The following is a 24,936-nucleotide window of genomic DNA, read 5'->3' on the forward strand; positions in this document are numbered from 1 at the left end:
GTGACCTTTTGAACATAATTACGTAATACGTGACGTTACAAACGCGCCTCACAGAATATGGCAAGGCTAGCATTTGTTTCAAGTTTCAAGTTTCAAGTTTATTGTATTTATAAAGCACATTTAAAACAACCTAGGTCGACCAAAGTGCTGTACAAAATATATCTATTAAAATCCGTATAAAATAAGAAAACAAAAACAAAAACATCAATCAAACACATAAAAACAACTTTCACAGAACATTGAACGCACAGGAGTACAAATAGGTTTTTAAAAGACTTCTGAACACCGACACTGTGGGCGCTGTTTTAATATGTAAGGGCAATTTGTTCCATAGCCTGGGGCCAGCTACCGCAAAGGCTCTGTCACCCCTACATTGCAGCTTCGACCTGGGTACTCTTAACATTTGATTAGACTGTGATCTAAGCAGTCTAATTGGTCTGTGTTCAGTCACCAGCTCTGTGAGGTATTGAGGAGCCAGATTATTTAGTGCTTTATAAACAAACAACAAAACTTTAAAATCAATACGATACTGAACTGGTAGCCAGTGCAGTAAACGTAATGTGGGCGAAATGTGGTCCCGTTTACGAGTGCCTGTGAGCAAGCGGGCGGCTGCGTTTTGTATCAGTTGTAGTCGATGGATAGATGACGCAGGTAGTCCTAGATAAAGCGAGTTACAGTAGTCGAGTCGAGATGAGATAAAGGCATGAATTACAATCTCAAAACTGTTCCTACTTAGGAAAGGTTTAACTTTCGCTAATCTCCGGAGGTGGTAAAAACTGCCACGTACAACTGTATTTATTTGTTTATTTAAATTTAGGCCACTATCCAATATAAAACCCAAGTTCTTTGTCGAGGATGTGCGATATTTACTGAGCGAACCCAAGTCAACATTGCTCAGGTCACTTTTCTCTGATGGCCCGAACAGAACTATTTCAGTTTTATCCTCATTCAAGTCCAATAATTCAATCTCATTTGTCCTTATAAAAGTTACATTTTTGGAATAAGTTTTGAAATAACCGATCGTTTCGCATGATAAGACCCTTATTCATCGTCTGGTGTCGTTTAAAGACATTTGAAGCTGCATCTGAAACTGTTATTAACCGTCTTTTGGACCTGAACCATCCGGTTCCCATTGAAGTCCATTATATGGAGAAAAATCCTTGAATGTTTTCATCAAAAACCTAAATTTCTTTTCGACTGAAGAAAGTAAGACATGGACATCTTGGATGACATGGGGGTGAGTAAATTATCAGCAAAAGTTTTTTCAAAAGTGAACTAATCCTTTAACGCTGTGTCTTCACAAACCTTTTTTCTATTTGATTAAGAGTTTCGAATTTTGAGCAGGACAAAATAATGGAATTGGGTGGTAGGAGTGTTTGGAAAACCTGCATAAAAACCTGAAAATCGTATTTTTTTTTTCTATTCCCTTTAGTCCCATTAGTGGCACACGTATTACATTCTTCAGCTTCATCGATTTTGTCTTCTCCTGTGTGTGTGCATGAGGTTTTTTATCACCAGCATACAAAAAATAGAAGTAAAAGGAAATCCCCCTCCCCCTATCCCATCCCATCCCACACACACACACACACAAACTCACACACACAAATGTGTCATGATCGCGTCGACAGGACTCCGTTTATGAACCACGATGTTTAACTTTGTGTGTGTGCCTACTATTTAAACATATTTAGGGAATTATTAATTATTAATTTGTATTATTATTATTACATTTTTACTTTAATTCTGATCAAATGTTTATTTTTTGTTTGTTTTTATTAGCCTAATTCAGAAAGATTTATGTTAGGGTTGTGGATTAGGGTTAGGTTATAATATTTCCCCATTTCGATAGCTGTGTATACATGCAGTAGGATTTCAGTTTAATCTTTCAAATTCCTTATCCTACTATCCTCTCGTGTACAACAGCACCAAAAGCCCTGTGTAACCACAAGATTATTGCTGAAATAGATGTAAATTGTTTACAACAGGCTATTTCTATGCCTTCACCTTTGCTTCAATGGATTTGATAACTGTAGCCATAAATATATTCATAAACAAAGGTGCCGAAACATCCTATTCTTCATATTATGGCAATATAGGATGTCAGAGACTGATAACTGAGATGGATTATGTGGGCCAGAATGTGACCTTGTTAAAGTTGCAGGACTTGGCTGCACTTGCACACATGCTGTGTGAGTGAGTGTGTGTGTGTCACACATACTGTGAGTAAACTGCTTGAGTGTTTTAACTGACTAGTTAATGTACAAGTATGTGTTCCAGAGCAACACTTAAATATGTACAATTTAAGTTTACTTCATTAATTTGTGTTGGGACTACATTTGAATTTTTAGTTCACAGCATGCTGTAGGAATTTGGAAAGTAAATTTTGAAATGAAGTTTCCTAAAGCAAAGTCCTTCTAGTGTTTCATGTTCAGATATGTTGGATATTTACTTAGTTTAAGTTTTTGTGGTCGCCATGTAGAGGTGGTTAGGTTGTAGAATTTACAGGTATTTCTAAAATTAAGATAAATTAGTAACACTTGTTTTTTAATGATTGTGGCTGAATCTATTACATACTTTTACTGCATTATAATGTAGTATTTTAACATTCATAATCACTTAATCCTAAGTTTATACATTTAAAATATTGTTTTTCAGTCATTTTTAAAAACTGATTTTGGCTAAATGCATGTGTGCACAATTTAAGGCTAATTCACTCTGCATCGACACACAGAGACACTCTGCAAAAATGTTTTTTTGGATAAATGTGCACTATTTAAGGCTAATTCACTCTGCATCGACAGATGGCAAAACACGTTCACACCCCTGTTGGCGTATGTTGCTTATTTTCACCGATTGAACATGTTGAACCAGCATTCGCTAGGTCTTGAAATGTCTGAGAAGACTGTAATTTGTTGACTATCGGCGTTGGTCTCTGTGTGTCGATGGAGTGTGAATTTGCCTTTAATAGTTTGAAAACATAGCAATCTAGACACCTTTAGCATACAATTTTCAAAATTCTAGGTTGGGATGCACTGATAGTCTTGCATACTTATGGGATGTACATTGGAATTCCGCCTGTGACTTTAGTGAAGAGATTCAGATGAGTTTAAATCTACAACTAATGATTTCACAGCACTGAAATACATTAATGATGGTTACCATAGTGATTTCATGGAGGACCGATTTCTATAATATTATATCTGACACGTACCACACAGTTGCTTATTGGATAGAAAGGCACTTTCAAAAATCAATAAAGCAAAAATTCAATAATTGGTGTCACATACTTTCAAAACGATGATTAATGGGATTCACATTAAACTCTGACCTCAGTGTCTCAATGAAAACATTAATCAATGCATAGCTTTCACTGGGACGACCTTTCCAGGAGTCCACATGAACATTTCAAGCAAACCTCCAAGGACTCACTGCCTTGTTCCTCCCAATGAAAGCCTTTCTGTTTGCACTTTTGAAATCAACTTTCGGTTTCTTAATCAATAGTTTCTTAAATGCTTTTATTATCTCAGGAAGTGAATCTCAGGATAAAAATGATTTCAAATGTGTCATTTATCTGACAGTTCACCAGTGTACAGTATTGTTAACTGAACAATGTCAGGCTAAGTGTCTTGCTCAAGGCCACATGATGATAGTTTATTGATTCCCCTTTGAGCAGGGTTTGAACCCACAACCTATTGATTATTAGATTGAATCTTCAACCACTATGCTATCCCAGCAACAGTTTTGAAATAGTTTTAGATATGTAGTTCACTGGAGCCAAATGTCTGGTCAATACTATTTGTGAATGCTTAATTTGTGTTCTAACTAAGGTTTGCAATCAAGTGTAAAATGTATAATAAGCTAATGGAAACACCACGTCAGACTTCCTACTTCCGCTAATTTCATTTCGCTCCTGTAGTCAGTCTGAGATAGCGGCCTATCTTTCAGTTTTCCAGCGGCCAATCAACGAGCCGTGACGTGGACGCTAAGCGCCGAGTTTTACATTGTAGGTTAGAGAAATCGAAAACCGAAAAAGACCACGGAAAAGGGAAACGAGACACGGGATGCAATTCGCTCTATTATGGAGAACATTCCGGGGGTTTTCAAACATTCTCATATGAAAAAAAGTGACGGAAAACAAATGCTAATTTTAAATTTAGTAGATCTGTAAACAGGTAGTTGTAGGGTGTAACCCACCTCGGTGACACGTGATGGCAACTCCATGGACTTCCTCTGATTTTTTATGGTTTTAGATGGTGTATCTCTGTCTCTTTTATCGGTCAAGCTCGAACTGGCTACCTTTTGACAGGTCAGTGTCTCCTTTCTTTCCAGACCTTAAATATTTCCATGTCATGCAGTAATCTTGAAACTAAGTTGCAGCATTTCCGACAGACTCGTGAGGAACAAAGAGCTGTGTTTAAAAGATCTAATCCTAAGTTTGAGAGTTGGCTACAGCTCTACTTTCTTGTTTCACTCTGGAAAAAAATAAGTTTAGAGGCCGTGATTGTACCGTGGATGCGTAGATTAACTTCGCATAATCTGCAAAAGTCGTTTACAGCCATGTTCACTCCCGTATTTCGCTCGCATCATCAAGTGTTTACAGCAGGTTTACAGTGGAAGTTTGATCATAGATTTGGGTTCGATGTATGATGTCTGTGGTTCGATGCGGCTGTGTCGGCGCATAACATACGTCATAAATAAACTTATCTGATTGGCTTACAGGTAACCAATGATTTTGAACTTCAGACAAGCGCCCCCCCTAGCAAGAGAGAAAACACTTCTCTATGATGCCATTTCAGACTCTGTCTACGAAGCAAAATGAAGTAGCAGAGTCTGGTATTACCAGGCTAAGAAACATAGGGAAAGAGTGTGAATTAAAAGTGCTCTATAAGACGTGTGATATTGGTAAAATGTCATTGTGCTTTTTTTTTGTGATATTGTCAGAACTAAAGACAGGTTAGCTTGCATGCACCATTGAAGACTTTGTAGAGCTGCTTTACATAATTGTTGATTCACCTTTAACCACACTGATCTACTGGAATTTGATGAAGAACTCCTGATAAAAAAATCTGATTAAAGCTAATGAAGTATGAGTGATGAGCATTTTTGAAGTCAGTCAACTGGAAGTACAAACACTGTAGGCTACTTGCAAAATGAAGCTAAAAGCTCACAGTGAAATGTTCACGGCCAGACCTCCACTGCAGAATCAATGATAAAAAACAACAACCTGACTTTCAGCTTATTCATACCCAATATAGCCAGTTAGTTCAGCTTGTATTTGATTCCTATAGACCATTTCACAAGATGTAAACAACACTGGTCCAGAAGCACTTCCTGTTTCAGTTTTTTAACACTACATAAAAGCTGGGATAAAATACAACCAACAGAACATATAAAACTGAATCAGAAAGTTAAACAAACATCTTTAAGATGTGTTTTTTTTTACATGTGAAATAAAGAAAACAGTTACAAACTGAAACAGGAAGTGCTTCTGGACCAGTGTTGTTTACATCTTGTGAAATGGTCTATACACATTCTCCATCTATTGTAAAACAACCAAATAAATAAATAGCCTGTGTTCTATTTTAGTTTTGGCATATAGTGTTGCCAAAAAGTATTCAGACACAAAATCTCTATCTTTCGTGCACTTTGCCGTTATGTCTATAATTATGTTGTTATTTCTTTCATTCCTTCCATCATTATTTATATCAGTCTATCTGTCTTTTTATTTTAGACACTTTATGTGCTGGTGAGATCGACCGATTACGAAACCGCTGTTTTGACTAAAAAATAATCCTGTAAAAAAACGGTAAACTAAAGGCAGCTGTGGTTCCCAGCATCATACCGTAAAAATATGGTGTGTTACTGTTTTTGAAATTAACACCTAAATACCGTATTGTCAGCTACAGTATAAAACTTTAATTTAACAGCTGCTCTAACACAAATACAGTAACGCACCGTATTTTTACGGTATGATGCTGGCAACCACAGCTGCCAGTAGTTTACCGTTATTTTTTTTACAGGATTTTTTTTTTTTACAGTGACAAAGTGAAATCCTGACTTAAAATTATGTTCAAACATTAGTCGAGGTCTTTGCCGATTTTACATTTTAGAGAAATACTGTTAATCCACATTTAAATGATTTATCAGGAGAGTGGGTTTAGATTAGTCTCTCTTCAGGAAATCACCAATTAGAAAGATGTGATTTGAATACCTTGACTTTAAAGGAATTTAGACATAATTAGTTGTGTCGGCTTATTGGAAAGTTAAATGAATCATTCATCATATTTGATAAGTGATTGATCATTGTGTTTACAGTTAATTAATATGGATGATACTGCAAGTGGCCAATTTTCAACCTAATAATGAGTTTACTGTCTAAATTGAGCTTATGTATTTTTAGAGTCAATGTCAGCACACAGATACTGTGAGGATGATGGACTTGCTCTTGGGAACATTTCATAAATATTTAGGAGGAGGAAAAGTAAAACATTTAACAGGATGAGGCTAACATAGCTTTACCGTGACAGGCTGCAACATGTCTAAAGGCGATAAATCTATCCCGGCTTCTAAGCTGCTCAACAGATTCATAATGTGCTTAAAAAGAGCATGTACAAAATTAAATCCCCCATCCTGCTACAGGAATAAAAAAAGCTTTGGGGAACATTTTGCCCTAGACTAACCTTTTTTTTAACCAGGCACTTTTCCCAGCACACTAAGCAGACACAAGCAGTTCATGGGATCTTTGCAGTGAATGAGGCAAGATTTCATTTTCTGATAGCGGCGCATGAGAGAAACATTCCTAATTCTGGATATGTCACACAGGAGTTTCATCAGTTGTGGAGAATTGAGGACTAATCTTTAAGAACTGTGTTCCTGGACTATCTGTAAAGGGAGGTGGACAGGGGAAGATAGCAGGACTTACCACCATAAGATGACATGCCAAGTCAAGCATGTGGGGTGATAGAGATCCGTTTACTCGGCAAATTGTGCGAGACTGTGCATGGGCTACAGAGCTTTATTGTTTCGACTAAGTGATTTATGATGTACCCCATGGACCTTAGTCAAGGTAGGCGCCATATTTAAGTTGACATGAATGAAAACGTGGCTGTGAGAGATAGACATATGGGTTGCGGGATTGTATGTTATAAAGTCCCAGGTTGGATCTACATTTTCAGTTTTTGACTGCACATCTATTCCACAATACCAGTGTTATTTTAGTGTTATTTACTGTTGTTGTATTTATTAATATCTTTAGCTTTTTTTTTTAGATTTTAGATTTCTATATAGCTCTAATTATTTTTATTTTAGTTTAGTTTGTTTTTGTAGTATTTTTTTTTTTATTTTATCTAATGTTTTATCCTATATCTTATTTTTTAAAACTTTTTTGTAAGTTTTGTTAACAATAACACTGGGTAGAACATATACTGTGGACTGAGACTGTCTGACCCTGAGAATGATTTTGTTCTTCATTTTTATTTTTGAGACAGACATTTTCCTGACAAATTATATGATCAGCATAACAATTTGAGTGAAAAGTTGATCTCCAAACTATGATGATTGTTATTATTAATGTGATGTTCCTTTGTTTTTTAAATGTTAAAAATCCAAAAGTATGTACTTTTATACATATATTTTTTTGATTTCATTGTTTAAATTACATTTCTAATATCAAATTCCTGGAGATGTTTTAGACTCCACCGTGTATCTACTCTAAGATGCATGCAGATTTGTTTGTTTTTTGTCTGAGACATTATATACATAAAATGTACATGAAGGAACGATGTTAGAATAAACAAAAAAAAAAAAGATTATTAAACCTTAAGGCTTTTAATACAGTATTTTTTCTCCTATTTATTATTTCTGATTTCGTGTCTGGCTTTTTCATCTATTTTGGAAATATCCAAGCGTGTCCTGTGGGTAATGAAAGAACTGATCACTGTTGCCCTTCTGCACACCCCGTCTTGTATACCAAAGAGAGTCCCTTTTGTAATTAATCCTAGCAATTACTGGCAGCTGTGTTAGTATTAGGACAGAGTTTTTAAAATTGGACATTCATCTTAGGGGAAGCAGTGCAGCATATTATTTTTTTTACTTTTCAATTTTCCTATTCCTGTCAATATTCTAGATGTTTTTTCTCCTTCTTTTTTCTTATTTTTCTCCTTCTGTTTACTCCCTTCACACTGTCTTTTGTGGTACGGCACTTGATATGTTTGTTTTGAGTTGAGCCTTATAACTCTCTAGTGCGCACCATGGCTCTGTGATACTGTAAGGTTATATTTTGATGATTTCCCCCCTCTTTCTCTTTTTTTTGTTCTTTTATGTGACAGAGTGAACCGATGTTGGGCTGTTACATTTCCTTTCATAACACTAGTTTTACAGATTCCTTGCATTCAGTGGGGTATGCATACTAGCACTGAGTGGTGACATAAGACTATCGGCCCTATCATACATCCGACGCAATGCAGTGACAGGCGCGATGCAAGTGTTTTTTGCTAGTTTCAGCCCGAAGCAGTTATCATTTTTACGTCCTTCGCCGTGTTGTTTGAATAGCAAATGCATTTGAACCCATGGGCGTGCTGGTCTGAAAACGAGGTGTGTTCATGCGCATTGTCGGCACCTTACTATTTTGAGGCAACTGAAATAAAGCAATTTTGTTTTTGTTATATAAAGTGGCGTTAAGTCTGGTCCATATGGCAGGATAATTAGGCCGATTTTAGACCCGATTTACCCCTTCCGACAATCTTAAGGATGCTCCAGTTATCGTAAAATAATCGAATCAGATATTCCTGCCGTGTTAAGACTGCTCTCGTCTGCTCGAAAGCACGTCGGGACCGTTCCGATCTCAAATCGGGGATATCCAACATGTTGGATTTTTTTGGCCCGATTTCTCCTCGTGTGTGGTGTCCCCCGGGGACAACCGAGCATGCAGCCTGTGGACTGTGGAGTGTGGCCAATCAGAAAGCGAGGTGACGAGGCACAGAGGAAGCACCGGGAAACAAAATCAAAACAGCTGGCGGCTGTCCATGCTCGCGTTGTCTCCACTTCTTTTTTCCGGTTAAAAACAAACTACAAAACTATTGCCAATGCATCCTCTTCGTTCGCCATTTTTGTTTACTCTGAAGTCACGTTTGATCTCGAGGGATTTTACGAGATCTGACCTGGGAATGCTCGGTTTGTGTGTCATGTGTTGATTTTGCCGTGTGGCTGCGCACCACACACTGTACGATTTGTTATCACTGTGTGTGGGGTCTCTCAAGTTTGGAAAATCGGGCGGAAATTTTAAAATCGTCCCGTGTAAACCAGGATTTAGTAATGTGCACCTATAGTCGGGTCCACAACGCACATAGACTCTGCTTATTATACACATGGGGGCATGCAGCACACAAACTAACCAAATATTAAAAATAAAAGGATTACAATGTAAAAGATGAATTTTGTGTAAAGCTAAAGATATGGAGGAATCTGGCTTGTCTAGTAGATGTCTTCTTGAGAGCTTTAACCTCGCACACAAACAGATTGCTCTCAGATTTGCTCTCTGGAGACGCCCACCACGTAAATAGCAAATCCACCATGGTGTAAGCGCAACTGGCTTTTAAAGGGAATGGGAAATTACACCCAAAACACACCCATTACTCATTACGAGAATATGGACAACCCTTTTAGACCATGCGCCGTGCGCGCCAACCATTTTTCCCATCGTTAAACTACCAAAAAGTGGATTCGGACATGCCCTAAGTGCACTTGTGCCCTTAAATTGTTAAACTAGGGCCCTAGATAAAATCAGGGAAAGCTGATATGCTTGGTAATTTTCATGCTATGTTTCCTCATATTGCTACTTGTATTATATAACATATCACACTGGATTTATTTTCACTCAACTAAACCATTTCTTAGCATCTCATCTTACTATGGATACTCTACTGAGCAAATGATCAGATTAGAATTGTTTTTCACCAGCACAAAACAGGATAACCAATAGAGACTACATGTGTGGAATCGTATCTGCTCACCACAGGTTTTTTATAGCCAGAGTGGGCTCCTTTGGGATCTTACATGTAGCTTGTCCAGGACGCCAGCAGCCCAAGGACAAAAAAGATGAATAGATGGGTTCACAAGAGGGTTTCTCTTGCAAGGTTAGCGTATCTGTACATCCTCACATTCCCCCACATGTGTTGTGTCATGCTTATTCAAGACCAGGCTTTCATGAAAGAGCAGCCATCTGGTCTGTAGATACATCTCTAGTAGAATAGTAGATTGACAGATTTTTTTTTTTTTTTAGATCAGTTGTTGCTATTTACCCTTATCTTGTATAAATTGACTGTTTAAATGCAGCTTGTACCACAAATTGCAGTAGTTGGTAGGAAGCAGATTTGGACTGTAGGGTAGTGATTATATTTTTTGCATGAGTGAGTCAAATTTAAATCCGGCTTGTGACATTTTCTAATCCTATATCCTCATCTGTGTAAAAAGGCAAAAATCCTATTGTTATACTGTACATGATATGTATTTTTCTGGGTATATATGAAGAGTTCAGATGCAAACGCCTCTAAATGCCATTTGAAATTTTCTTTTTTAATGATGATTTTTATCAAACTTGTATATTTAAGTTCAGTAATTTCACTTAAATGGCAATGGTAATTACCTATTAATTGTTATTTAAGTGAAATTACTGAACTTAAATATACAAGTTTGATAAAAATCATCATTAAAGAAGAAAATTTCAAATGGCATTTAGAGGCTTTTGCATCTGAACTCTTCATATACAATACTCATCAACATTTTAAGGTCGGCAAGATTTTTTTTTAAAGAAACAAATACTTTTATTCAGCAAGGATGCATTAAAGTAGAGAAATTAATGACAATAAAGACAGTTGTAATGTTACAAAAGGTAACACTATCTAACTTTTGTCTTTCTATCCATGGAAATCCATTCTCCATTCCTTATAAAAAAGACCTTTGTCCCAGATGATACCAATATGCAGCCCTTTTAAAACCCCGTTTTTTCTTGTTAATTGGACACGTACATTAAGAAGCCTCTCAGTAGGCTATTTTATTTTCTGAAAGCCCCACTCACAGCCCTATAAAACTCATGTCTACGTGTTGATCATTACCTTAATGTGATTGAGCTTTTTAAGGATGGCCTCAAAAAAAGATGAAGGACACCAAAGGAAGAGACATAAGGATGTAAAGATATAGTACATTCAGAAGACATATAGACAAAAAGGGTACAAAAAGGACATTGATGGGAGGGACTGCCAGAAAGTTTTTGCAGGTTTTCTCGTTAGTCTAGTGTTTGCTTCTGCTGAAAATGTCAATATGTGATGATCACGCTGCCAGACTTGATTGTTCTCCTTTTAAACCAACACTGGTTGTGATAATGGGATACAAGCTTATTTACAAAAATGACAGAATCAATTTTCTAACCAAGATTATTCTTGGAAACAGCCACATGGGTTTTAAAGTAAACACAGAAGCGGTATACTATAGATGAATGAATTGAATGAGAAAGTAGCATTTAATTTGTTTTGGTTATTTACAAAGTCAGAGGCATTTGTGCATTACAATCTAGCACTGTGTGATGTACAAACATGTATTACTTTTCACAAATTCAAAAAGGCACAGTGTAAAATGTGATTTGTCAACAACCTTAATTATTCATCAGTCTCATTAAATATTTGGTTAAATTTGGTATTCCTATGACATTCATAAATGTAATTTGTGTGGACAATATGGATTAAATCTGAGAAGATTTCCCCCATCAGTCCTGCTTTCCTGTGGTATAGGCGTTTTGGAGAATGTTTTAAGAAAATGTAAGAACATTTCACCCTGACATCCTAACACTTGCTTTTACTTCTGTTGCTTTGTGTAGCAGGAATGTAACAGCCACTATTTGTACTGGGGGTAAGAAAAGCTCAATATGTCTCAACTCCCGATCTCTCTTATTCTTCTTTCTTTCTGATCTCTATCACTTATTCAGGGCTGAGCCTATCCTCACCAGAGTGAAAGAAGATCACACTAGGATAATCCTCCCTGCGATAGATAATATCAAGTACAACACCTTTGAGGTGCAGCAATATGCTAATGCAGCTCATGGCTACAACTGGGGACTCTGGTGCATGTACATCATCCCACCGCAGGATTGGCTGGACAAAGGAGATGAGACTGCCCCCATCAGGTAAGGGCATCCAGCGGTCCACTTCATAATGCATGAGGACATTCTCTGAAATATAAATGACCAGGGATATAAGAGATTAATATTTTAGAAGTGATAAGGTGGCTTTGGCTTCCTGCATGTGCAATAAATGTTTTCGTTTCCTTGAAGCACATGTTAGTGTTATTTCACAAGAGTGTGGAAAAAAACATGTACCATGGTTTACCACAGTTTGAGATCATTATTTTGGATATTTGGTGTCTGAGCAAGATGACAATGTTATGCTACTCAGAATTTCTAACACCAAGATCATGGAAATGTTTTGATTCCCAGGCAATGGAGTTTAATTACAATCAAAGCTCTACAAGTATGAAATATATTTTTGTTCAAATATTACCTATATATATGGTGGCCCCTAAAAAGTATTTGGCCCCAAAAAGTACTTATTGCAACGTATATCAAAACAAGTGGCATATTTGTATTAAAGAAATATATAAAGCACAGTATTTAGTTTACAGTGACCCCAAACAGTATTTGGACACTTAAAAATATCTGAATTTCATATTAATAATGCCATATGCAAATAAAATGATGCTATTCTCTCCTGTATAATACACCTGTATAAAATGTACTTTTTATTTGCAAATGGCATTAATGAAATGAAATTCTGACATTTTTAAATGTGCACAAATACGTTATAGGGTCACTGTAGTGACTGTACTACTGTATGCAAGTAAGATTATTGCAGATAGTATAAATATGTTTAAACAATTAGTATTCCTACTAGGGCTGGGTAATAAATATCGATTTCTCGATATTAATCGATTCTCATTTTTATGAACCGATATCGATTCTTAAATCTCAAGAATCGATTAGTCATCCTGTTTCATTTGAATGAATGGGACATTGTCCGGCTGCGCGCATCCAAAAAATCACAATAATCTTTGTCCTTTGTTACTATTGATATGAAACAAAGTCTCAATTTTCAAATTACGTCCATTTTCTTTAGAAATTCAAAAACATAAATAGCGTTTTGGCGCTGTGGCGTGAGATCTCTCTAGCGCAGCTCAACAGAAGCAGCAGCGCTGATCTCTCTTCCGGCTTAACCCATTTAAGCCCACCGGCAACTATAGTTGCCGCTTTGTATAGTTGTCATTTTCCTTGTGTAAGTATTTTTCTAGATGTTATCCATGTTGAATGTCGCAATGTCATGCAAGGAAACAACCAAATAAAGGATTTCAAGAAAAAAAAAAAGGTATTCACTTCCTTCCTGTCACATGAGGCTGTCAACTTCCTACCCCTACTTCCAGGAAGCATGGCGAAGACAAACCCTCCCAAAGAAAGCAAATTTTCATATTACTAATAAGTATTTTTTGTTGACATATATATATCAATATAATCATGAAGGTCTCTAGAATCCTCTAAACAAAACAAATCTTACAATAGATCTATAGTTTTTTGTATACTTAGTCAAAAGTGCAAGCGGCAACTATAGTTGCCGGTGGGCAAATGCCTTGTAAGTACATATATCATGGGGAAATGGGGTATACTGTGTTAATAGGTTAATAATTCAAGGTTATTGGACTTGTTTAATAAGTTTACCCTTTTATGCACTGTTATTTTAGTTTTTTGCCATTTTGCCATTTGTTTATATATATATATATATATATATATATATATATATATATATATACATACATTATACATATATACACATTATGCAATATGCATATACATATATATACACTTTGCAACAAATTACATTTTTGATATATGCATATCTACATATTATGAAATCATAATTATAACAATATAAGTTACTTTTTGTCAAAGTTTAGCAGTTTTTGTACTGAAAAAAAAAAATATCAGTTTTTCAATAATGTTACATTATGATTAGAACCAAACCTGATCAGGATGTTACAAAGAGAAAAGTTGCAGTCTTTAGAGTTTATAATTTATTTCAAACATCTTTTTTTCATATAATTCAAAAAATTGTGTGAAGTGTGCCACCAAATTTCTGTGTTCTTTCTGATTTTGAGGATGAATTTTGTCCATTGACAAAAATCATTTGATTCGATAACATTATTGAAAAACAGATTTTTTCCAGTACAAAAAATGCCTAAACTTCGACAAAAAGTTACTTTTATTGTTATAATTGTGATTTCATAATATCTAGATATGAAAACAACTGGAAAAACTTGTGAAAATATGTCTTTCATTTAGTCAAATATAGCAAATCGCAAATAGTGGAGCTCTGCAGCCATCTACTGGTTAAAGTGATAATTTGTTACTTTTAAAACGGCATTTTCCAAAAGATTGGCAAAAATCTTACACTAAACCATGTCAAATTGTCCATGTTATCCCCATAAATGAAAGTTAGAAATGTGGGTCAAAAAGACCCCAAACAGCACACAAGGTTTAAGACAAACGGATTTGTTGTTTGTTGTGTTTTTATATTCAAGACATTATAAGCTATAGATTCCGCTTTTTGGGTTCGCATCAAACATTCTTCGACTTTTATACACAATAAATTTGTTTATGAATAAAGATTGATCTGCTGAAAGCAGTTATTTTGAGATAGATGCCAAATGTTCTCCTCCTATTCATATTTAACATTGATGGGGTTCATACAACATATTTGCCCACCGGCAACTATAGTTGCCGCACATTAAAATACGATTTTCAAGAAGAAAAAAAAAAACCTGAGGAAATAAATGCAGAACATGTTCACATAGGACATTATTAACACGACTATATGCATGAAACCATTCAGAAAAATTTGGGCACAAATGGGTTAATAATACCAGTTACCGTGCGAAATAAACATGAATGAGCATCTGAAAGTGTGTTAAAAGATAGAGTACAACTTATCTAAATCCGTATCATGTCACATTGATTCCCTCAATCAGCGTTTCAACCGTGGAAAGACGTCAGTTAAACAGCTTGTAATCAATGTATCGTCATATTTACCTCAGAAAACGCACATAAACTCGTTAGGCAGCTAGAAAAAAATTACTCCAGAGAGGAGCATTTTGCTAAATATATACACCATATTACATATGCATTATAATCTTAATGTTCTTCAATATTTAATGCATATTTGAATAAATCTGGCAAGTTTTTATGACAGCCACCATTGAAATGTTTATATTTCATCATATAATCTTCTTATTATAAAAATAAATAAAAGTGTAATTTAAGTGTTTGTATAGCTACAAAACAGTTTTTATTATTACCTTCATATTAGGCTAATGAAGTCTATAGGCTACAACTAGACTCCCATAGTTTACAGCATTTAAGAGATTTGATTCCCTTGAGGAAAATGGCCATTTATTGTAACTGATATCCAAAATAATCGATATCGAATCGTAATCGAAATCGAATCGAATTGCAAGCTTGTGAATTGAAATCAAATCGAATTGTGAAATTTGTCTCAATACCCAGCCCTAATTCCTACCATAGTATCAGTGGATGGTCTCATACCGAAGCCACAATTTTGAAGCCCAGCCCTACCATGCTCCAATTCTCAAATCATGAGCCTCTACAATGAGATACCCATTTTATGCTTTAAACCAACTTGGTTAAATGAGCTTTGTTACAGCTCAGTCCTAAACCCCTAAAAGAGATGGATATACCCTGCCAGAAAAGAGTGGACTTTTTCATTTCGTATGAAATCTGGTCAAGGTCGCTATTGTGTGAGAGTATCAGGACAGCAGAAATCCCATTCATTATTCATGCCTCTGACTGATAGCTATTTGGAGAGAGAAACTAGGCCTGTAGCCCAGTATTACTGGAGCTGATCCCTGTGATGCCTCATATTGGTTACTGAAAAGTTTTTTTTTTTTCCTCCAGAAATATCGTATATCCTAAAAGTTATTGATTTGCATTGCCAGGCTGATCTCATACACTTTTATAACTATTCCTACCTAAAGTATACGTATACTGTAAATTATTTTTGTATTTAGCGCATAGCATCTAAAACGTATTTTTTTTTTTCATATATATTAAACTGTACAGACACAAATCTTCACAAAATGAATGTTTGCAAGAACACCGCCAGTAGAACTGTATTCATAAGTGTACTTTTGTGGTGGACCAATTGTGCATTTTTGTGTTTTCAACTTTTGTTAGTGTGTAATATTGCTGTTTGACTATGAAAACGTCTGTAAAGTTACAGAGCATAAGTCTACAAAAGGAGTTATTCTCTAAATCAGGTAGCACGGTTTCTGAACTCTTTGAAACGCCTCGATTTTAGTCTTGAGTTTTCTTACACGTCACAATATTCTTCAGTTAAATAATTCCGGGCCAAGGCATACACACAACAACAACAAAAAAGGAGGGATGTCTAGTTGAGTTGCGTTAGTATTGTGTCATGATAAGGTTTGTGACATTTCCCAAACACGTGTAACTATCGTAGGCCTGTAAGAGGTGTGCGTGTAAACCTCACTCCCCTGATCTGAAGAGGCGCTCTACCGACTGACGCTAAAGGTTGCGTTCTTTAGCCTTGTTTTTAGGCTAAAGCGCCCACCGGAGACCACGGTTCATATCCTGCTCGGAGTGCTTCGATTAGAACCGGTTACACATGCTTGAAGCAGTTGACGAATCACAACAACCTCGTCCAGCCGACCAATCAGAGCACATTGTGCTTTTTGGGAGGAGGGGCTTCATAGAGACCGGAACTAATCACAGCGTTTCTGATAGACTGGGAAGAAAGGTGCTGCAATCATCTCAACATATGTGAAAAATAATATTTTTTTGAACATTCAAGCATGAAAACCTTTCGTAGTAGACGCCACAAATAAAATCAAGACCTTTTTAAAGTAAAATCTTACTGGTCATTAATTATAAATACAATGAAATAAATCTCTGAATTATGAACCAAAACACCTTTTAAAAACACATGTTTTGCATTTGTGCATTCAAAGTATACATGTTTTATTTGCGAGTGTTGCTAGCGCCATGCTAGCTACAGCTTTAGGATCTTAATTAGTGAGTCTTTTCAAACGAATTTATATTAATATGATCTCTCAATATCCATTCCTACTGTACTTCACAACTAAATAAAAAAAAAAAATCATGCATATATGACCCGAGGTAACAATATAAGCTGAATATTTGAACAAAATCTCATTTTGGTCAGGCAACAGTCATTGTCCCTCAAGTGCTGATATTGACAGGTTCAAAATGGCTGCCCGCAGGCCTGTAGTATGTCAATGTGGTGCGCTATTGGAAATCATTTCAGCTCTACTTCTCCCAAGCTCTTAGTGTATCCACTGCAGCTCAGCTAGCCTTTGGCTATTTAGCACTGAGGATCCCAATACGCATAGCACACTGCAGCAGGATTTATTTTCACGTTCACTGTTAAATGAAGGACAGTCCAACTCAGATGTCTGTAAATACACAATTAGTCGCTCTATGGGGATGAACGCCATGAATGCTTTTGAAATTCCACCACCTTGGAAAGACCACCTTGGCTAGGCTGTGCACATGAAGTGCTTATAAAAATGCTAAAAAGTGCTCATGGACTGTATTGTTTTGTTGTTTAGAGCATTGAATCACAGTGTTCTTATTGGGCTTTTTAGCATTGATCAAAAACATAATTTAATGTAAAAATTATGATACATTTTTTATAAAGTCATCTTAAATAATAAATGATTTTATTTACTAGGAGCCCTCTGATAGAATATTGTTGTTTTCAAGAGGGTCCATTAGTTAACATTAGTTAATGTATTAACAAACATGAATGAACTAACAATGAGCAATACATACAGTATTTATTAATATTTGCCTCTGAGAGAGAGAGAGAGAGAGAGAGAGAGAGAGAGAGAGAGAGAGAGAGAGAGAGAGAGAGAGAGAGAGAGAGAGAGAGAGAGAGAGAATAGTATCATTTTATTTCCATATGGCACTAATACAATGAAATTCAGACATTTTTAAGTGTCCAACTACTTTTTAGGGTCACTATAAACTGAAAACTGTGCTTGCTATTAAAAAAGGCTGTATTGTGTAACTTTTAGTGTTACCCAGTAAATTATGCATAATTACAAGTAACTAAACCTAAAACAAACTCTAACCCTAACAGTAACTCTATAGTAAGAAGTACATGTATTTAATTAATAATACTCAGTGCATTTTTGAGTAAGTACAATGTAACTACGTCACCTTAAAAGAAAGTGCAACCAATTGTTTCACTGAATTGATTATTTAAGAGATACATTTTTAGGTAAAGTAGTTTACTAATGTTAAATAATGATACCTTATTGTATGGTGTTACCAAAATATATTTCAAAACATTGCATTTGCCCGCAAAACTTTTGTATTCCCCATTGCGTTTTCCTTTACCATGTCCCTTTAGGGCTTCCGTACCTGAGAATTGAACCCTTGAAAACAGTGTTACTTGCAGGACTGCATTGTAACCAAGAATAGACAACTGCTTCTAAAGTGTGAGCTTTAAGCACGTCTCATCGCACCAGGAATGTTGCACAACTTTTCTAAAGACAATGTCTGACTTTTTTTTCCTTTCTCTTGAGTGACAAACAGGCCAAATTAATTCCTTTGTGGCACGGTGTTGTTAGAAAATAAAACATTCCGAGTGTGAATATTTTTATAGGCACTGCACTTGATTCCAACTCCAAAATAAAGAAGGAATAAATTAGTGTAAAGTGTAAATCAGCATTTTCAAAACACCCCACATACCACAGACTATTCTTGCAATGAAAATGTAGCTTTTTAAAAATCTTCTATTTGCAAAAGTATTTAGAGTGATTTACTCTGGTTCCCTTTAGACAGCACTGTTTACACAAAAACTTGGACTAGATACTGTATGTGATTTTTCTTTTCATTCTTTTTGATCTTAATAATAGATCAGAGTCGAAATGCTTGTACAGTACATTCATTAGCCTCTCAAAGCAGCCCACCTGTGGTTAGCCGACAAACAATTCACTTTCAACCCACCAGCATTGCACCAAACCAAAAACTACATTCAATGACAAATTCATCTTGAGTTCCTGAAACACAACAGATCTTTTGTCTGTGGAGATTTGACAGCCTCAGAGGCGGTTCAGAATCATTCTTGCCCCTTGCTGTGTTCGCATCAAACCCCTCAGATCTGACCCAAAGGTTTTGTAAGAAAGTCAAAATTTCAGAACAGATGCAAGTGAAAAGTAAACTTGGTGAGCAAACTTTTGCAAAACCCAGTACATTGTGTCTGTATGACTCCAAAACAAAAATAAATAGAAATATTTTATTTAGCCTCCTGCCTCACATATGTTCATGCAGGTTTCTCTTTAACTTACATACTGTGCATGGACACCAGAAATAAATATTGTCCAATTGTCTAATTATATTTGTGTTATTTTATGTAATTATAATTAATTTAGCCATTTATACTTATAATATATATATTTATATATATATATATTTGTATTGTTATGCATTTTTGGCATTATGGTTACGTTCAGAATGGTTCTCTGTGAGTTCATTTATGTAGAATGTGGTTGTCACGTCCATACAAACTGAACTCTGTGTGAACGTAACAGTATTAAGGACTCAAATACAGGACAACCATATTCTGTTGCTGTGTGAACTTGGCATTTGCCTGGGAAAAAACACAGAACCGATAGCGTTGCTGGCATCATGCTCTAGCATGCCAATTAAACATATCAGAATTGATATGACAGAATTATACCTGACAGAATTGATGAATTATATCAAAGAATCTCATTATGAAAGTACTTTTATTATTTTAACACCTGAATCATTGGTGTTTCTGAGGGTCATTTCTATCAGAATCTTGTCAAAGAATTACATTTACTTTGAATTCAAAACTCTTTAAAAGAAGTTCAGTATATCTCTGACCTGGGAATAGGGATAACTGCCTTCTCAGCGATCTGCCATATGTGGACTTGTTTTAATATTGGACGCTGAGGAGAAAGAAACCAAGTGGGAATATAGGGGGAGTGGGAAGAAAGAGACACTTACAAAAACAAATAAACACTTCTCTTCTGTATGCATGATTACTCTCACCACACAGTCTCTCAAAGTGGTGTGTATTTCTGTTTTAACACACAGTTTATAATTTACATATGACTTCTGGCTCATTTCACTCCGACTCAACAGAAATTTTTCATGCTCTGTGAGAGGGCAGATTCTGCAACCTCTGATTCGTAAATTTCCAGTCGACTTCTCTCTCTAAGAGCTATTAATTCATTAGCACTTCTTTTCCTATAGCCATGTTCAGAGTCAGCTACTAGTATCTATCTATCTATCTATCTATCTATCTATCTATCTATCTATCTATCTATCTATCTATCTATCTATCTATCTATCTATCTATCTATCTATCTATCTATCTATCTATCTATCTATCTATCTATCTATCTATCTATCGGCATATCTAAATATCTATGGGCATATCTATCGGCATATCTATCTATCGACATATCAGCATATCAATATATCTATCCATCTATCCATCTATCCATCTATCTATCTATCTATCTATCGGCATGTCGATTGGTCTGTCATTATATTTATCAATCTATCATTTTTTTTGTCGGTGAATCATCCCATCTGCCTGTCTGAATGAATAAATAAATAGGAATGCACTGCTCATTTACATGTATTTGTGTCTTTCAAACAGGACCCCTGCAATGATTGGCTGTTCCTTTGTTGTGGATCGTGAGTATTTTGGAGAAATCGGACTGCTTGACCCAGGCATGGAGGTCTATGGAGGAGAGAACATTGAGCTTGGTATGAGGGTAAGTAGGGTCCTGGCCAAAGCCATATTTGTGCACTAAAGTCATTATTTGCCTTAGATAATCAAAGAATGGCAGTATAGAGACAAAGAAGTGTCTGCCTTGTTAATTTTGTTCTTTTGAGACATTCACAGACCAGTGTATTCTCGTAATTGGAATTCATTGAGCGGTGTAGCATATGAGACCCTCTCAGAGATGACAATTCTTGAATCTGCCCACCCTTTCTGTTAATTCACAGGTGACAATATAATTAAGTCTATCTACAAAGATTGATCATTTGACGTACTTTTAATTACATTTCTTCATGCTTTCATGTTCAAGGCATCAAACTAGAGACTGGTTTGGGGGTAAGGATGCAGATTCCCCACTCCATCAAGGAGTAAATGCATAGCCCACAGGAAATGAAAGTACTCAGTGCCAAATTACACAGACTCAAATGCTTTAAAGGCAGTAGATTACAAAGAAAGTAGATTCTTGCAGCTGCAGCCCTGAGAGAAATTTCATGGCCCACATGGTCTGTGAGCCTGTGGGGAATTGAACTTGTTTAAATTCAGAAACTGTTCTTTCTGTAGGGTGTCGAATATCCTTGGAAGATTTGCATAATTTGGATAAAAATCCTTTAACTCGTTTTAAAGATTCAGTACCAGTGTTGGTTGACTGAAAAGTCTTTTCAGCCTGGAGATAGATTGAACTACGAATATTGTTTGAAATGTCTAATTGAAGGTGGTTTAAATTCTCTGTTTGTTAAGTCTCAGTGACAGTTGATACAATAGCAGACTGAGTCATTTGTGGGTTTCTTTGTAAGTAGTTTCCTGTTATGTTGTACTTTCTGTTACATACAGTTGTCGGTCTCAAAATACCAAAATTAGCATCAACAGTGTTGCTGAAACGTCAGAGACATTGTTTTTCCATTATTTCCAATCGATTGGTATTGATTAAAATTGCACAGTGACTATTTGCACCCCAATTTTTTGGAGAATAGTGCACGTGTTCTGATATTTTGCGTAGCTGCTTATGTGCTGTACAATAAATTATAAAGTATTGAGTTTGCTCAGACATATCCTGGCTGATTTAAGCAGCAAAATAAGACTTGATATTTTTATTTATATTGTTAATTGTTCTCATATTTACGAATATTTAATGTACCACATTTGATAAGTTTATATAAATATTTTATTTAATATTTATTTTTTGCTAAAATAAATTTTAACACATTTTTCTGAACCCAGTTTGAAATCTCCAGGTCTAGTGGGCTTAAAGACGACAAATTCAATTCAATTCAATTCAAGTTTATTTGTGTAGCGCTTTTCACAATACATATTGTTTCAAAGCAGCTTTACAGAAAGTGCATTACATAAAAGTACATGGAAAATACATTTGGTTAATCATGTAATATTTAGGGCATAACATATCGGCGGCGTTGAGTCGTCTCTTCACAGGCGTTGGGGCATCTGAAGTCTCTGTGTAAGGGCCGTGTGGATACAAACTGGAGCTGACGAACACCATTTTAACAGCAGAAAGGCAGATGGTTTAGCCAAACATACAATGTTCTGTCATAAACTATAGACAGCGCCAGCTAATAGGTCCTTAACTTAATTTGCTTGCAATCACATCATTCTCTATAGGGCACAGCTGATTGGTTCCTACAGTATCAGTAACCAATGAGCTTGCTGCTCAACCTTCAAATACTTGGTTAGCATTTTCTGTAAAAGTTGCAGTAGTACGCATCATAAAACCTCCATCTTCCCCAGCTCCACCTGTATAGATCTGCTACGTGTAATTCATAAAGGATATTTTATACAGCAGCAAAACGCCTTACTTGCTCACAGCAAAAAGTGTCACAGACTCATCCCACTCTATTCTATTTTACCGTAAGTGATCTGCATGTGTTCCCAAAATTAGCATGAGCCCAGCAGACAATGTGAATTCCATTTGTTCCTTTCTACAGAAGGGTTTTTATAACGGAAAAAAAACCTGACAGAATAGCCAGTTTTGCAAATGCGTGCCAGCTTTGAAATAAACCAAATGCTTATTGATGCCGAACACAGTGATGGAACATGTGATCCATCTGAGCCTCTGATTAATCCTCCGAAGCCGATGCAGCTCATTCAAGAGGAATAACATTTGACTTACAGCAACATATTCCATAATTAACCTTATGCCAAACCAAATAGACAACCTCAGTTCACTTCTTAAAGAGATACAGAGGTGGGGAGTTGAAGAGAAGATATTGTAGAGAAATTGGCACTGATTAAATAGGTTATATGAAGACTAAAAAACATTAGGAAATACGTGCAGCGGTATGATGGGAGATTAATTTGCGTGAAGTGTACCAAATGCTCACTGGGGAAATTAAAACCGCTTTAAAGTAGCTCAGAAAGGGCTGAATTGACACTTACAGCCCAAAGTAATTGCATTTCAGTGTATACCAGTTAAATCTTATCCTGAATTGACATTTTTCTCTTTTACCAATGCAAGTAGGAGTTCAAAAGTGGACTCAAAGGGATCCGTTGAGTGGTATTTTATAGTATGAGGATTATCATCAAATTTGTTTACTTTTATTTGAGTGACACAACTGAACTTACAGTGTGATCAAGGCTGTCAAAATTAATTTGCTTATATATAACTAAAATATCACTTTTTTGTTATTTTGTCTTCTTCAGTATCGTCAATGATAAAAAAAAATGAACTGGGCATTAGATGGAGACATCTTTTAAAAGATTTACATAGATTTCACAATTTTCTGATGTCGTTTGTCCTGCTTTATTCAGGTCTCATGGCGAACAAATTCAGCGAGACTCTGTTGCTCAGATACAGAGCCAATTCTGCAGAAGCTTTTTTTAATGATTCAATGGACGTAATGAGATGGATTTCATGTAGAATCGCATGTAAACCACGACCTGAACAGAAGCTAAAGCAGCAAGCCAGACCTCCAGTGACTATTGTCCTTGCTTCCAAAAGGGAGCAATTTTTTCCATTATGAACAGAGGCGCGCAGGTCTTTTCCATCTGGGGTTGCTTCACTTCACACCCACACGCACACATACGTCTGCTGAAAGGCAAATACAAAACAAACCAGTGAAGAGAGAGAAGGAAGATGACCTTTGGATCATGTTGGCGAATTGTAAAGCTTTTAAATCTTTCTGAGCTGCATCTTTGCTTGAGGTTGTATTGTACAATCACAATTGGTTTGCCCTTTGGTCAATTGAATGCAGCTTTAATGGACTCAAAGGCATATATTTTGTCCTGTTGATATGCGCTATGGGTAGCTGCTCAATTTCTTTTTTTTTTTTTTTTTTTTTACTTTATTTTAAAGGATTGTTCAAGTTAAAACACAAAACAAACAACAAACAATGGCTCGGACTACACACACTCAAAAAAAACACAAAAAACATTAGTACATTAGTAAAAGGCTGCAGATCAGACTAGGTGCCCAGAGGGAATACGCAGCCTAAACCTTAGAGGAGTCACTGGAGGCCGATTGAGTTGTTAACTTGTCCAAGTGTCCCAGAAATGAATCCCAAGCAGCGGAAAATTTTTCCATAGAATCAGACCTCAAATGTCGAAGCCTTTCCATCTGTATGACAGAGACCATGTCCGTAATCCACATTCGGAAGGAAGGGGGCGAGGGTGACTTCCAATTTTTAAGCACTAGTTTCTTAGCCACGATCATACCTAGCATTAAAGACTGTTGTAACGCGCCTGAAAGGCGAGAGGTATGCTGCGAGAAGCCAAAGATGGCAAGTTCAGCGTCCGGTGAAAGGGGCGTGTTATAAGCCTTGGAAAACCAGTCAAAAATGCTTGACCAAAATCCAGACAGAAAAGGGCAAAACCAGAAAGCATGGGAAGCTGTATCCTCTGCCACCTTAGCTGCTCAATTTCTGAGAGTGTCTCTCGTTGCTTTATGTAGATAGATGGAATTCATTTGCATAACTAACTAGTGGCTATGGATCAGCGCAGCTTTTCTCTTTAATTGGGTTATTGGGGGAATATGTATTTTAGCTGTTTTAGAAAACTGGCTGAGACACATTCC

At 36.2% G+C, this 24,936-nt stretch overlaps 1 protein-coding gene across 1 annotated transcript in view; it reads left to right on the forward strand.

The window, feature by feature from the left end:
- galnt9 (polypeptide N-acetylgalactosaminyltransferase 9) overlaps positions 1 to 24,936 on the forward strand; it is a 92,534-nt gene that overhangs the window by 37,481 nt on the left and 30,117 nt on the right. Inside the window, exons 5-6 of the mRNA XM_039658610.2 lie at positions 11,978 to 12,175; positions 20,790 to 20,907. Of these exons, the coding sequence (XP_039514544.1) occupies positions 11,978 to 12,175; positions 20,790 to 20,907 (316 nt within the window). The remainder of the gene's footprint in view (positions 1 to 11,977; positions 12,176 to 20,789; positions 20,908 to 24,936) is intronic.

Source organism: Pimephales promelas, chromosome 4 (genome assembly GCF_988280905.1).
Source record: "Pimephales promelas chromosome 4, fPimPro1.hap1.1, whole genome shotgun sequence".
NCBI lineage: Eukaryota > Metazoa > Chordata > Actinopteri > Cypriniformes > Leuciscidae > Pimephales > Pimephales promelas.